Raw genomic sequence first — 16,792 nt, forward strand, 5'->3', positions numbered from 1 at the left:
AAAAATCTCGTTGTAAAAGAATATCTCTTATCTCAAAAAATGTTTGTTTCCAGAAGTTAAGAGTCAGAAACAGTGAATACAGAGAAGAGTTACCTAGGTTTGCTGTGAATGAGTTATCAGAAAATACTTTAACGACATTAACATAACCCTCAGAGCAGGCAAATTATACAAATCAAGATACTTTCATTTTTTCAAGGCAGATATGAGCAGGGAGACAGAGGCATTATAACAGCATGAAATGAGATAAAGTGGCAAGATTAATCAAGGATCATTTTTTAGTCTAGATATCTATCTAAATTAAAATTTTGTTATCTCACCAGAAAGATAAGCTTTGTGTTATATAACAAGTGGAGCTATGGGCAGGTAATAAAATATATTACTTAATCTTCATGAATCCTTAAGTGATGCTTCTAAAAAAATGCAACAAACACAGCTACAGCCTGAAAATGATTGCAACAAAGGTAAGAAATTAATATAGCTAAAGGATTCTGTATTACTGGAATTATATATGTTGACCCTTTTGCCTTTGTAAAACTTTACATGAAAAAATGTTTACCTTCTTTCTTATGAATAGGATCTTGCATAATTTTCTGGTAGCACTCATACTGTGCTGTCATGATTTTATTCCGTGTAACACTTAGCTGAGTGAAGTCCTCTGTCATATTCTGATGCCCTTCAGATGGTACAGCAGTGGCAAAAAACTAGGAGAAAAAAAAAATTATTTTTAGCAAGTAATTTACGAACTGCAATATCAACATCTTAAATGTCAATCCTTTAAAATATTATACTTTAAATATTACTTTACTGAAGGAAAATTACTTTCAGATCTTATTACCAACAACATGATTTTGTGTTTTTCTGGATAATTTAGCAATTCTTATTGGTAAATATTGGTAAATATCTCCTGAATGAGTATGGGGAAATAATCTGCAAGACTGGTAAATAATGGAAAAATGCATAAAAAGCAGAGACAGTCAGAAGCGTATGAACAGCTTTTGCAAAATCCAGTCAAATATATCTAAGTTAGATTAGCCTCAAAGGCATTTGAATCAAGCCCCAAATGAACCTTTATGAAGAAGCTTTTCCATACAATGCTGTATGCATTGAAGCTTGTTTAGAGCAATTTGATATCTCTGTCATCTTGTGAACTAGAAGTTACCTCTCAGAATATCACTTTCGCAGTTATTAAAAATATTTTTTAAAAATAAAAAAGTGGATCTTGATCAACACCTCAATCTTTTAAATACATTTTTAAAAGAAGTTAAACATTTTACGAGAAACTACCAAACCTCACGAAAAACCAAAGCTGCAGATAGAAATACTGTACCATTGTCATACAAGGGCTGAAATTAAAAGCTCCAAGGACATCCTCTAAATCCACCTTAGACATCTCCTCTACTTTTCCCAGGGTCTGCATAGTACTGCTTTTGTGTTGCTTCTTAACTGCTACTGTAAAATTCTCTGCTAGCAACAGATATGTTTAGTTCAGCAAAGGCAAATGCTGTTTCTGTTATTTTACCACAGGAATTAAAAGAACAAAAAGTAGGTAAAGATCTTTCTGTACAAAAACTACAATGGAACACAAGATTAGTTGTTTTTGTATTTCCATATTAATAATTTCGATGATATTTTGTCCACATTTGTTAAACCTGGAAACAATTTAAAAAAATCATAAGACTCACCATAGTAACTGATAAGAAGAACAGCAGCAAAAATGTGATCCAGTTTTTTGTCATTTTTATATCCCGTGCAGTGTATTTTATATTGTAGTTGAATGAATTCAAGCTGCAATGGAAAAAAAAATAGGAAGAAATTTAGTAATTCATTAAAGACTTCATATTTTCTTTCTGAATTAAAACAAATTAATGGAAGTCCTCTCATATTCATGCATAGTTATACCATGTGATATACATGGAGATGTACGATGTGATCTTAAAAGAATGCACCCAATTCATCAGCAGTGAATTCCAGCAGCAGGGTTATTCCTGCACTGCTGCCTCCACTGCTTCAACTAACATCAATTCTCCAGAGTGTTTGTCTTAGTCAGGTAGCTGGTGTAAACCCTAGCAGATATGTAGCAACTAGCCCTGAGATACGAGCTTACTCCTTGACATCTCTGCCTTTGGGCAACCACAGCAAACTGCAGTTCAGTTTCCTCTGAAGTAGACTTTGATTTTCACAAACATAAACACAATTATTTCCTATTCTCTTAATTTTTTTATTTTTTCATTTCTGGAAGAACTGATTTATTAAGTAGACACTTTATCGTGAAGTTACATATTTGCAAGGATGATAATGGCAATGCAAGAATTAAAAGCTTATCAGTGACTTTCCCTCTATTTTTACTATTGGCATGCAATCCTCTAACACTGATTTCTGGAAATTGCACAGGTAATTCATCAAGACACTGAAATTCAAATATGCTGTTCTGAAGGCTCTTAAAACACTAACAGGAAGACCAATTAGGGTTCATGAAATATATTCTTGGTTTCAGTTAATACTTCTCTGGAAAATCCATGTGTTATGAGAAGTACAGTGAATAGATAATTGTAAAAACCACTGCCTAAGTAAAGAAAAAGTCTAAATATCTATGTGTAATGATTAAACATTGACCAAAAACCAAATACAAATGGAGATATAAATTAGCAAAGAGGCTTTCGATTCTGTATAATAATTGGGAACAAGGGAAGTTAATTCAAAACTATCAAAAGTTTCATTCATTTATAGTTGTGTCTGTTTACGTAGGAAAAAAAACCAACCAAACAAACAAAAAACACTGGCCTTCTAAGGAAGCTGGAATTAGCTACTTGTTTTTACAGCAGTTGATTAATCTTTTCTGTCCAAAGTATGCCAAAGTATATTTGCACACATTTACAGGACATGCAGAGATCAATCAAGTAGAACATGGCAACCATAATTTATTGTATGTTTCTCAACATATAGATAAGAGTTCAAAATCATAGAATGGTAGAGGTTGGAAGAGACCTCTAGCAACCATCTAGTCCAATCCCCTGCTAAAGCTGGTCCAGCTAGATCAGGTCACACAGGAATGCATTCAGGCAGGTTTGAAAACCTCCAGAGAAAATAATTTTCTCTATAATAGATGCAAAAATTCTTAAGCTAAACCAAAATGGATGGAAAATTTAAAATGTATATTCAAATACTGCTCTCATTTAGCCTTGCCTATATTTTATTTATCTAAAAGATACAATATCATATAAACAAAGGCAGAATTTATTTGCTTTGATTCACAGACCATTGTTATTTCTCTTTCACAATACCAAAAGTCACGTCTTAGCTCAATTCCTTTAATGGTCCAATTTTTTTCATGTCTAGTGGTTTGGTAGACATTTCCTATCAACTATTCCAGTATCCACTGCCAAATTATTAATTATTCACAGGAGATAAAATATTAAGTCTGTAATTTGCTCTGTGCTTTCTACTAATTTCAGACAATTTGCTAGCTTTCCACACAATTCTCACATTTGCTAACTGCAAAAACTTTACATAGAAAAAAAAATCAGTACTTGTGGACTTAATTACAAAATGCAGGATGACAGTCATTCAGATCTGGACTTCATGGAAGCACTTCTTGCATCAATACATGAATTCATTCACTCTATGTTTATTCCAGTTTGGACAAGAACTTTCACAGGAATATGAAAAACTTTCTTAAGAATGGACAGTAACGTAGCCCACTGATTGAAGAAACAATGCAGTAGCACTGAAAAAGTCAGGCTGCTTTTATTAATCATCTGTTCTGATGAGATGCAAAACAAATACCATTGGCAGAAAGTTCTCTCAGAGCTCAGAGGTATTAGATGTACAAGGAAAATAAATTAATAATGAAAGAGACCCATTCTTAGGTTTCTTTAAGTAATACTGCTTCCCAAGTTGTTGTTCTGCTATTAAACGTATTTGACAAGTCTACTGTGGGGAAAAGAGGACAATTTTATTGGACTTAGATTAATTTCAGTGTATTGAATGTTAGCTTGAGGGAAAAGATGGTGGAAGCTTAGACAGAATCCCCTAACTCAACTCTGTGACTGCTGGGATCTGAACAAAAGCCAGCAGGATCATGATTTACATGATAGGCATTGAATAAAACTTGCAAGCAGACAAAAGACTACAACTACTAGCAGTCCTCTGGCTTAAGTATTTTCCCAGTAAAAAGGAATATTAGTGGGAAGAGAATTGGGAATTGCAATAGCAAATCAGATGTTTAACATCTCATCTTTTATTTTTAGTACATGTTGTAGTGAAGACTGAGATTGCTTTAAAAAAATAAAGAAAAAGAACTGATGGTTTTTCCTCTTTATTACATTCTCTGATATCCAATACTGATACTGCAAAGTCCTGAGTTGTGTTTGTCACTGATATCAGTGACATCTACTGCAAGAGAAAGACTTCAAAAGGAACTGCAAGCTGAACTTAGCCAAAACAGTCACTGGTATAGCTTTAACAGATGTTCACATTTCTCTTCCTCCTGCTTTCTCTACAAGGCCATCCTTCCTCATCCGCTATATTTCTAAATTTAACCTATTCTCATCCTCCCAAGAATGTCACCCTTGCCGAGGTCCAGACACATCCCATTTCAATGATACAGCAAAAGGATTAAAAAATGTAGTCAGCAAGAAAAATAACTGACTGAACTTCAATCATCTGACCACATTTAGTACAAAAGAAGAAACAAAAGCAGCTTCCACTAGTTGCCCTTAAGTCTAACTTAAAGTCAGAATGCAACTCTGTAGAAGTGGAACAGAACGGAGAGTCTACTATGTCACAGCATGTACATGCACACACATGCACCAACGTTTTTAACTAATTCCCAAGGAAAAAAAAAAACCAATAACCTCACAACCTCCAAAACACTTTCAGTATAAATTACTTATTTTGCACTGCGCTATGATCTTGCAACACTAAAGATGAACACATTCCTGTGTGATCTGATCTACATGAACCTACCTCTACAGGGGGATTAGACTAGATGATCTCTAAAGGTCCCTTCCAACCCTTACCATTCTATGATTCCATGTACATATATAGATATATAGCCTTCCTCTCTGACAGAAAATGGGGATCAGAATGGTGATTTTCGTGACACTATCCCACTCCTACCTTTTCTATCACTCCCTGGTTTTGTTTTGCTGTAATACCTCTCAGAAATAGCTATATATGCTATTTTGTTATTTTTGGTTTTTAGGGGGAGGGATATAACTCAAAGTATTCAAAACTCCAGGCAATGTTTGGTTGTTTCAGCCCAAGACACACACAAAAGTAACAAACTGGAAAATGCTGAAACCTTTTCAAGCATCTCTAATTTGAATTGTTGTACTGCACTGTTAAAGAAAAGCCCTGGTAGTTTCAAACAGAATTACAGATAAAGTCTTCACTTACATCAGCACTCAAACTTTTTGTGGAATATGCTGCATGCAGAGGGGCAGGTTGTTTTCTAACTATTAAGGGCTTTACAAATGAGCAGTATCAGCCCAACATTAATACACACCAGATTAATTTAGTCCTGACAGTTATTACCTAAATGTCACATCCATATGTTGTTGAATTTAACAATAAATAGCATTTAACTTACTGTACTGGTTTAAAACACTGGTACAACTAAATTGTGATGTTAATGGAACTGTTGTAAGAAGTCATTCTTAACCTCACTGCAAATATTCTTTCAAACCTCCACTGTGACCTCTCCTCAGATGAAGCACACATTTTGTTGTTTTGTTTTTCTTATATATTTTTTTAAAAGCTCTTAATACTATTTTGAATTCATTAAGAGTATTATGATAGAACATTTTGCACACCACCAACTGGTAACCAGCAGCATTATAAAGAAAACACTGCAAAGAGCTTGTGTAAGAACTGCAGCGGTTTACAATGGGATAAGCCAAGATCTGTCCTTTCACTGCAAAACAGAGAGGCTTATAGGGCACATGAAGACATCTCGAAGAGAATTGGGAATTCAGAAAAGACTTGCAATATTCATAAAACCACTGTGAAAACTGCTACAGGAAATAAACCCCAAGTTTTTTGTAAACAAGACAAAATCCTTTAGATGTCTCATTCTCTGAATCCACAGTATGCCTCATATGCATGAAGACACTATTTAAAAATAAGAACTGAGACATTTCTCCTTCTACATTTCTTTCCAGGAGTTTTTCCTCAGGAGCAGTTGCGGCACAATGGTACTTACTCATTTATTGAGGATTAAAACAAAGAAGAAACAGAGTGTCATATCTCAATTCTACTGTTTTATTACATTATTGCATCTTCATGCATTAAGTGGTAGTTCAGCTCAGTATAAGAAAATATTTGCTATTTATTTCTTGGGTCACATTCTACACACATCTCAAGGTCTCAGATTTATTATTGCAAGCCAAAAATTAAGTCTAGTTCACAAAGATGCTTCACATCTTTTAGTTTTTCTTTTAGCATGTAGAACTTTTGGTTTTGTTTTTGCATCACTCTAGTTGCTTGCCAGAGACCTTGCAGAGATTGCAGAACCATCTGTAGATAAGATTACAAAGATTAAATTACTCCTGTGTACTTCTTCACATTAATAGCTTTTGGCTACTGTCCAGCTAAGTTTTGTCTTCTGTACTCAACAGGTATTACTAGCAGCAGTTGACAACACTCTTCAACAGTTCTAATAATACCTAAAATCCTAGGAAGCCATCATAGAGTGGTGCTAGCTTTTACCAGGGAGGACAGATTTTTCTCTGTTTTGTAACACTTTTCTCCTTCTATTCAGTTCACAGGTTTGAATGAGGTATATCATCCTGAGAAGAAACTTGGGCTATAGAGGTCCAGTTAAAAGCTAAACCAAAGAAATGTAAATTAAAAAATCCCTATCACAACAAAACCTGCCAAACGAGGGTATGGAGGAGGAACCATCCACAAAGTTATTTCCCTGGAATATTCTGCAATTTCTGCTTGTCATGGTTTGACATGATAGCCTTTTCTGGTAAGGGGGAAGGGATTGTAAAGATGACTCCTGGATTGTAAAGAAGTTGCTCAAAACTCTCCCCACCTCTGAGCCAGACCATCTTCTGGGGCTCAGCCAATCACCTCCACAATCACTTTTTAAGAAGCTGGAAGAGGAAGTTTCTTCCTGTTTCTTCCTTCTTCTTCTTCTCCAGCTTGTGGTAGTGCAAGGAGTGGGAAGAGAGAGCGAGGCAACCATGCAGACTCCAAGGTCAGTGAGAGAAGAGAGGAGGAGGTGTGCTGGAGCAGAGACTCCCCTGCATTCATTCTATGGAGAGGACTGGTGAAGTAGTAATTTGTTTGCATTTCTTTAAAGACCCTGAATCAGGGGCAGAGACTCATTTTGCTAAGAACCCTGAGCCAGGGGCAGTAACTATGGCCGGAGGAGGCTGTGTCCTGTGGGAGGGACCCAGTCACTTCACTACAGACCGAGAGCCAGGGGCAGTGGTTTTCTTCATTAAAACTATGGCCGGAAGAGGCCACGTCCCAAGGAAGGGACCCAATATTCAGAGAAGCTGTAACTGTGAGGAGGAACTCAAGACAAAGCAGTTCATTAAACTTATGCCCAAAAAAGGTCATGTCCTGAGGGAAGGGACCCTGTATCTGCAGAAACTGCAACTGTGGTGAAGAACCCACACCAGAGATATTCACTAAGGACTGTCCTGGGGGAGGGATCCCATGTCAGAGCAGGAGAGGAATGCAAGTAGTCATCCTCATCTGAGAAGAAAGAAGTGGCAGAGCCCATCTGTGAGAGACTGACCGCATCCCCCATTCCCTGCCCCCCTGAGCTGTTGAGTGGGGAGGAGGTAGAGATACCAGGAGCAGTGAGCTGGGCCCAGGAAGAAAGGAAGGATGGGGGAGGGAGATCTGAAAGTGCTGGTTGTAATTTTCTCATCATCCTACTCTCTTTTTTCTTTTATTCCATTCTGTTTATTGTAGAATAAACTTTCCTACTTTCATAAGTCGAGTACTGGAGTCTCTTTTGCCCAGAGCTCCCTGCCCTTGTCTTAATTATAGAATCATAGAATGGTAGGGGTTGGAAGGGACCTTTAGAGATCATCTAGTCCAACCCCCCTGCAGAAGCAGGTTCACCTAGATCGGTCGTATAGGAACATGTCCAGGTGGCTCTTGAAGACCTCCAAGGAAGGAAACTCCTTGCTTATCTTTTTACTCCCATTTTGCTGAGGCCTCTGCCATCCTAATGAGGGTGGGGATGAATGAGGACACCAAAAGAGAGACTGAGAGACTCTCATGGTGCTGATGTGTTAGCTGAACCAAACCATGATACTGCTCTTGGGCAACATTATTCCCCTCCACATAACAGACTTCAGGGCTAAGAGTAGCAAACGCTGCATTTGTATGTGGCAGATAGGCATGGACTTGATTAGGGTTATAATTACAGTTTGGCAGCATATCCAACTGTGCCACTAAAAGCATCATATGAATGTTAAAAATATCAAAGCCAGTAAAATTATTTACTTAGATTCTGTAGCATTCATTCAAGAACAAAGAACCTTAGAAGGAAGGCTGCTCTGCTGAACACAGTTACCTTTAAAAAGGCTAGAGTAGCCACTATCAAAACACCCTAGAAAATATTAGTAATGGAAATTAAGATGACAGTAGAAAATGAATTATTAAATTCCAATAGCTGTTTGATTAAGATAATTTAGTGCTGGTACTTCTCTTTTTGCCTACCACATTAATTTCCTGCTATAGTAACTTTAAAATATAGTTAAAAACATATACAGTAAACTCTTCTGAAATTTCACTTCCTCCAAAGTGATTTCTATGCTGTGGCAAGGATCTTCCAATTAACATGACATTTTTAAATACAAGAGCATTGTTCATGATGTTCTCTCTCCTCCATGGTTTTCATGCTATGAAAAAGTATGAGAGCTACCACATTCTTATTAGGTATATGTCCTGGTTTAGGCCCATCAGGGGACAAAAAGACCACAATTAGAATCAACTACCAAAGACTTGAGAATTGCCAAAGGGCAGGGAGGGCTTAATTGCCTACAAAACAGACCAGGCTACTTGGTTCGGGGAAGAAAATAGAAAATAATTTAATCCACCAACAACTAAAACATAACCATAAAACCTCAAAACATAAACACAAAACAACAGAGTGGTAGAACGATGGAGAGTACAACCATCCCTTTAAGATCACCTTCTCCCCATCCCTCCCCTCTTCCCGGGCTCAGAGCCCTGATGCAGTATGCCCATGACTGTATATTTTAATGACTCACTACGCTTTGCCAACCTGTATTCCTCATGTGTTCAACAACAAAAAAACCCGACCCAATAACTAAAAAACTAGAGCTAGATATCCAGACATAGAATCACAGAATCATAGAATGGTAGGGTTGGAAGGGACCTTTAGAGATCATCTAGTCCAACCCCCATGCAGAAGCAGGTTCACCTAGATCAGGTCACATAGGAACATGTTCAGGTGAGTCTTGAAGACCTCCAAGGAAGGACACTCCACAACCCCTCTGGGCAGCCTGTGCCACTGCTCCCTCACCCTCACAGTGAAATAGGTTTTTTCTTATGTTTAAGTGGAACTTTTTGTGTTCCAGCTTCATCCCATTACCCCTTGTCCTGTTACTAGCTACAACAGAAAAGAGGGATGTCCCAAGCTCCTGACACTTACCCTTTAGATATATATAAATGTTAATAAGATCAGCCCTCAAACTCCTCTTCTCCAGACTAGACAGCCCCAGTTCCCGCAGCCTTTCCTTGTATGAAAGATGTTCTATACCCTTGATCATCTTGGTGGCCCTGTGCTGGACTCTCTCCAGCAGTTCCCTGTCACTCTTGAGCTGAGGAGCCCAGAACTGGACACAGGACTCCAGATGAGGCCTCACCAGGCAGAGTAGAGGGGAAGAAGAACCTCCCTTGACCTGCTGGACACACTCTTCTTGATGCATCCCAGGATACCATTGGCCTTCTTGGCCACGAGGGCACATTGTTGGCTCATATTTAGTTTATTATCAATCAGGACTCCCAGGTCTCTCTCTGCAGAGCTGCTCTCCAGCAGTTCAACCCCAGCCTGTACTGGTGCATGGGTTTGTTCCTTCCCAGATGCAGGACTCTGCACTTGTCCTTGTTGAACCTCATGAGGTTCTTCTCTGCCCAACTCTCAAGCCAGTCGAGATCCTGCTGAATGGCAGCACAGCCTTCTGGGGAATCAGCCAGTCCTCCCAGTTTGGTGCCATCAGCCAACTTGCTGAGGGTACACTCTGTCCCCTCATCCAGGTCATTGATGAAGATGTTGAACAAGACTGGCCCCAGAACCAATTCCTGTGGAACTCTACAGGCCTCCAACTTGATTCTGTGCCATTGATCACCGCCCTCTGTCATTCAGCCAGCTCTTGATCCACCTCACTGTCCACTCATCCAAGCCACACTGCCTGAGCTTTCTGATGAGGATGTTATGGGAGACAGTGTCAAAAGCCTTGCTGAAGACAAGGTGGATGACATCCACTGCTCTCCCCTCATCTAGCCAGCTGGTTATGCACTCATAGAAGGATATCAGGTTAGTCAAACAGGATTTCCCCTTGGTGAAGCCATGTTGACTCCAAGTAGATCTTTGAAGAGGCCAAATTCGGCTTGCCTGAAATCCAGGGTCACAGTCCTGATTTGTGTTCTGCCCCTTCCACACAGGATCTTGAACTCTACCATCTCATGGTCACTGCAGCCGAGGTTGCTTCCAACCTTCACATCCCCAACCAGGCCCTCTCTATTCGTCAGTACCAGGTCCAGCAGCACACCTCTCCTTGTTGGTTCCTTGATCATCTGCGACAGGAAGTTGTCGTCAACAATCTGCAGGAACCTCCTGGACTGCGTGTGCTTGGCTGTGTGGCTATCCCAGCAAATACCACGGTGGTTGAAGACCTCCATGAGGACCAGAGAGTGTGATCGTGAGGCAGCTCTCAGCTGTTTGTAGAAGGCCTCATCCACTTCCTCCTCCTGATCAGGTGGCCTGTAGCAAACTCCTACAACAACATCGCCTGCCTTGCCCTGGCCATTAATTTTTACCCATAAGCAGTACAACATACATACGCAGCAAACTGCACAGGTCAAACCCCAAAATGCACATGGATGTGGTACTGGCAGGACCTCCAACTCAACTACACAGTACAGGAAAGCATCACAAGTACGCCAGTGGAGCCATTACATCTTCCTGCCCAAGCCCAAATTCTATTGATTCACTCTAGATGCAAATCAAAAACAGCGAATGTCTTAAGGATTTAGGAGAAGCCTTCAGGAAACACTGAAGGGTGAGATGGCAGTCCTTAGCTGAGAGCAGACAATGACTTCTCTGCCATGACTCTAAGGGAGAGAACAGAGGGCATTAACCACATGCCCCATTTTAAGGAAAAATCACATTTTCCTTGCTTTCCCCACAATTCACCTGCTGATACAAATAACAAAAGGGTAACCTGAAAGTAAAAAGAAAAAAAAATAAAAGGAGTAGTATACAGAAGACACTTTTAGTCATGTGATTTAGGTAGATGTGTGAGGAGCCGGAAACTGGACTCGATCCTTATGGGTCCTATCCAACTTGAGATATACATGAAAATTTGGTATAGTCCTCCAAAGAAATTTTTTTATCTCCAAGCAAAGTTCTGAACTAAAACAATGGTAGTATTAATTTATTAATCCAAATAGGCTTTAACATTTGTATAAAACCCTTGCTCAGGTACCTGAAGTTTGGTTTTTTTCCCCAGACATTGCTGCTTAAAGCTGCAGAGAATGAATGGCTGCTCTACATATCCCTTTCAGTCAGTGTTCTTATTTGATGTTGTTTGCCCAGTAATGACCCAGAAGAGATTCAAAGGTTTCTCTGTGAAACTGTTTACAGCATAAAATTGTTTTCTCAACTCCCTGAGTTTTTAAAGTTTTTTTTTTTCTTATTTCTTCCTTGACACATGATAATTTTCCAAGAACAGTATTTCCAGTTCAGACTTTTCTCAAGGTCAGAACAGGACAATGGGGATGAGGGAATGGGTTAACTAAAATGCTTCAGCACTCTGAGGGGTTTTTTTTCAGAGCTTACCACTCAAGCTTTTTCTCATTTTCTCCAAACCAGTTTGATAGTTAAACATATTCTATGAAACTCTTAGGTTTTACATCAGTTTCTTCTAGATTCACATTTAGAGCTATGAATATTTACACATAAAAGTACACAAACATGCTACTATTCTGTTATAAATACATTTTAATAAAGTTTTCAGATAATTTAATTTATAAATTATTTTTTAGGTGGACTATATGACACCAGCAACTTGGAACAGGATGAGAAGGGAGCAGGTGGCTGGGAAAGGGAACTGCTTATGCCAGCATAAACACAGTGCTGCTGTAGGCACTGCATCAAAACTAGTGTCTTAAATTTGGGTTCACCATCGGCCAATGACTTGAACACAACCAATGAACTAAATATAGATAAATTGTCTACAGATTTATAGATAAATATTCTGTTTTTAAACAGAGTACAGTGAACTAAAATATCCCAAAAGGAGTTCCTTTTCACTATCAATAATTTTGCTTTTGCTGAGAATTAAATTTCAGATAGTTCATGTCAAACATCAACATTTTTTTCTCATGAGATGTTTCTGATGTATTTACTATTCCAAAAAAGTTCCGGTAAACTTAAAGCAGCTTTAGAAAAATTCTGCTTGATATAATTATTTGAAACAAAATAATCTACTAGCTACTTCAAAGCCTGTAGTAGATCAACCTACGTTACCACAGTTCAGAACATTTCCTCTTGAATTTAAAAAGCCCCATGCCAAAAGTCAAAAGTGCAAGATCTGGAAAACTTTACTCTTTGAATATTAGACAATACATGTTGTACTGTAATAAATTATTAAAACTACTAATCCATCCTGTAGCAAAAGACAAGAGGCAGACAAAATTAAACTTTTGAATTCTAGTGGTCTGAAGCTCGTCTCCTTTGCTTTTAATCAGCTACAGATATTCCCCATCTCTCCTATGTTTTTTCATCCATTACATTCTTAAAATGGCATTTTAGCAACAAATGTTTTAATTTGGGCTCACACAGAGTATGCTAACCATAAAGGAATTTGTGAGACTCAAGATAGTTAAAAACCAGAAATAAAGTTAATCTCAACAGTATAGAAAGAATTACCATCTATATAAATCTATAGCTCCACACCAGGGTATACACATCTTCAGACCCACACAGTCTTGAATTCCAAGGTCCTATACTCCGTGAAGTTAAGAACACAGGCTTGTGAATGACTTCTAGTGAATGGTGCACATACTCAAAGGACAGATTAAGAACATAACAACTTGAACGTTTTTGTCTTAACATTTTTAACTAGAGCTTTTCTTTTTATACTTAACTCCCTTTCTCCTTGCAGACTAACTGCAGAAATCATCTTAACATGACCATAAAGTAGGCAGAGTGATAAAAAGTGCTTCTATGCTTACATCTCTTTCAAGTGAAGATATGTACGAGATATTGCTACAGCCAATGATATTTTACATAAACATCATTTTGCATCTATCTGAGTTAACATAAATATTGACACATTGAGGAAAATATAACCCATCAATGTTTCTAAGTCTTATAAATGGGAATTCCTTTCAGCTTCATCCACACCCTACCACACCCACAGGCGTACTGACATAAGCACAACTCTGACACAGATTGAAGCATCTAGGGTGAAGAAATACTTGTTTTGCTAGAGTTGCTGTCATTCCAAAAAATTGATTACAAGACCATAGCAGCTAACTAACCAACTTAACAAAATGAGAAGTAAGATCCTTTGACCAGGAAGCAAACTGCTACCAAGTGACTACACTAACCCAAGCTATTTACCCTATGCACTTCTAATTATGATTTGACAGTGTACACAGAGAACATAAAACAACTGGCACCAGTATAAATGCAGAAGTCTCAAATTTTATGTTACACACAATCCCCCACTGATGACTGTTTGGACAGCTAAAGCCACATTCAACCAAGCAGAACACATTTATTTGGTCATCTTTATCAATTATCTTTGACAATGTTCACTTTTAAAAGAATAATTTTTCTTTTACATAAGGACACTGTTTTATTCTGAATATGGAGAGTGTATAAGCAGATATCTTTATGACTAATTGACATAAATGCTTGCATATATTTTCCGAAATACCATTTAGGTAAAATTTCTTCCACTTGACATTGTATACATCAGTCCTTACCTGAGAAAAATTAACCCTCTTCTAATTTTCATTTGTGTCTTACAAAGTCTTAATTCTTTATCAAAATACCAGAGATTAACAGCTGCTGAATACTGGCCTTATATTTCAATTGACGTTCTACTACATTTTCATACTGTTAATAGAAAAGTAATTCTCTGCCACTGAAGAATTCCACTTACAGAATTTATGCTGATGGGAAATATATTAAGAGTTTGAAATAACAAAAGCAATTGGTGGGTCATGTAACAATTTTACTGGCATGCAATCTGTAAACCACGCACATATTTGATGTTGAAGCACTGCACTATTTCACATCTTCTCAATGAGAACTGCAAGGATGACCATTACCAGGATTTCAATATTATTGCATAATTGCATTGCGTATTACAGTCTTTTTACAATGCATTCCATCTGTTTCACACAGCTGTATAGTTACACTACAGCAGAATGAAATGTGTCATTGGACATTGTCATATAAAATATTCCACTCATTGTGAAGCAGAGATTTTATAGACAGTGCCAGCTGCAATCTGTAGGAAGCAATGTGAATGTTTCCATGAATTCAGTTAAAGATCATATGCTCAGGGTGTGGCCATGGGAAAGGCTAGCGTACTTACACACAGTCCCTAAAGTCCAATTAGCGTTCCTTTAATTACAAACAGACTTTTCCATATCCTTTTGCAGTATTCCACCCTGATTTACCTGAATACAAACCAAAACAATTCTGAATATAAAAAAATTTGCATAAATGAGAGACAAAGATCACTGCCTTGATAAACTCAAGTCTCACTTGGGCAAGGTACTTGATGAAAATTAAATATTGCATACTAAATGTAATAAAACATTACAAGCACTACAGCTACAGCAGAGGGATGAGAATCAAGCATAGCTATTCTGGTCATAAACTACATATAAATGTTATGTGACATTTACACATTTAAGCACATTATCTCTCCTTCAAATATAAAAATAATAATAATATAAAGGTATGTAAACATGTAATGGAAAATATCAGTTAAAGCTTGGCAAAATTGCAAGCCACTAAACATTTCCACTGTATTGAAAATATTAGGTGGCTTTAATACAAGTGTCTATTTTCTCTACACTCACATCTTGCTTTTTTTTTTTCCTTCCATGAAAACAGAACAAAACAAGTCACAGAATTCTCATACTGATTTCACACTCCATTTAAAAATCTGTGGTGGAAACAAAATGCAATAAATTTGATGGCTATCCTTAGCTTTACTAAGGATAACATCCACCAAAATTAAGTTAAAACATATTCAATTGCGTTTGTAATTCTACAGACCAGTTCCTGGCATTGATCTGCCAGTGTCTCAGTTACAACTGCAGTACTCATATTCACTAGTGTTGCTAACTGACTTTAACAGTAAAGCTTGGATATCTTACTTTATTACCTACCTCAGACTGAGGTATCAAAAGTCACTATGAAAATTAACCTTTGCATGTGTTTTTTTATTCTTTCTCATATCTTCAAGACACTTTAAAAGGCTCATCCATTCCATGCACATGCATTTAATTCAGAATCTGGACTGGTATTCATCAATTGTTATTCTCTCAAAGCTGTATTTGTGTACTCCATCCCATAGAGCACACAAGACTTCAAATTCATCTTGCTACTTTGGTCACAGCTGCTAGTTTGGCAAAGAATTGGTTGGGGGGTGGGAGGGAGGAGAGGAGAAACAATTTTCCAAGTGATGTGGAAAAACAGTACAAAAACTTTCATCATCAATGGCCTTGACATTGCTGGAGCCAACGGAAACAACATCACCCAGCTGATTCCATGCAAGGGAACTGTTCAGAAACAAACAAACAAAAAAATCTCCTGCTTGTATTTCTATAAAGGTAGTTTATGTCAAGCTTTCTTTGGTGAAATCCAGATTTCTCCTGTATTGGCCTCCTCCTGCTGTTGACAGAGCAGGATATTTGCTGAAACACAGCAGGTAACATATGTGATATTCCAAATTAATCAGTAGATAGGATGGAGAGAGAACTGTGTTCTCTTCTGAAGCTACAAGAACAGCTATCTTTTTCTCCTCTTCTTTTTTTTCTCTTCTCTTTCTTTTTTTCCCCTCCAAACTATCTAGTACTTTAGTGAGATACATAACTGGGTCAAAAGGAGATATAAAATTTCTTTACTAATTCTTAATTGGATGCAAGCCCTGCTGGCAAATAAATTCCATAAGAGGTATGTGTCTTACTGACACTGTAAGTAACTTTCTAGAAATAAAAATGCTTGCCTATTGCTACAGGTTTACACCACACAAAGAATAGGTAACATTTCACAAGCTAACTTCTCATTACCCTAACATCTCCAAGTTTTGCAAAAGAAGTAAAAATTTGCAGGAATAAAACCCAGTTGATTTCCTACCCAGTAAATTATTTCCCTTTCTCAGGAAATTATTTAAAAAACCCTACTGCACTATTGAATTTTATAACTGCTCGATGATAATGTACAAACGATCACAAAAAAAAAAAATCTTTATCCTTCACTTTCTTTTGCAACATCCCAAATTTACTAGCTATGCAATGTTGGCTTGTTGTTGCACATCATTCTGAA

General features: G+C 37.6%; 1 protein-coding gene across 1 annotated transcript in view; it reads right to left on the reverse strand.

Annotated features, from left to right (window-relative positions):
- The window catches only part of CALCRL (calcitonin receptor like receptor), a 65,806-nt gene that overhangs the window by 28,468 nt on the left and 20,546 nt on the right, over window positions 1–16,792 (reverse strand). The window contains exons 2-3 of the mRNA XM_062002643.1: window positions 1,683–1,785; window positions 557–701 (exon numbers count right to left, since the gene is read on the reverse strand). Coding sequence (XP_061858627.1) covers window positions 557–701; window positions 1,683–1,736 — 199 coding nt within the window. The 5' untranslated portion in view covers window positions 1,737–1,785. The remainder of the gene's footprint in view (window positions 1–556; window positions 702–1,682; window positions 1,786–16,792) is intronic.

The sequence above is a fragment of the Colius striatus genome, chromosome 9 (assembly GCF_028858725.1).
Source record: "Colius striatus isolate bColStr4 chromosome 9, bColStr4.1.hap1, whole genome shotgun sequence".
In the NCBI taxonomy this organism is placed as follows: Eukaryota; Metazoa; Chordata; class Aves; order Coliiformes; family Coliidae; genus Colius; species Colius striatus.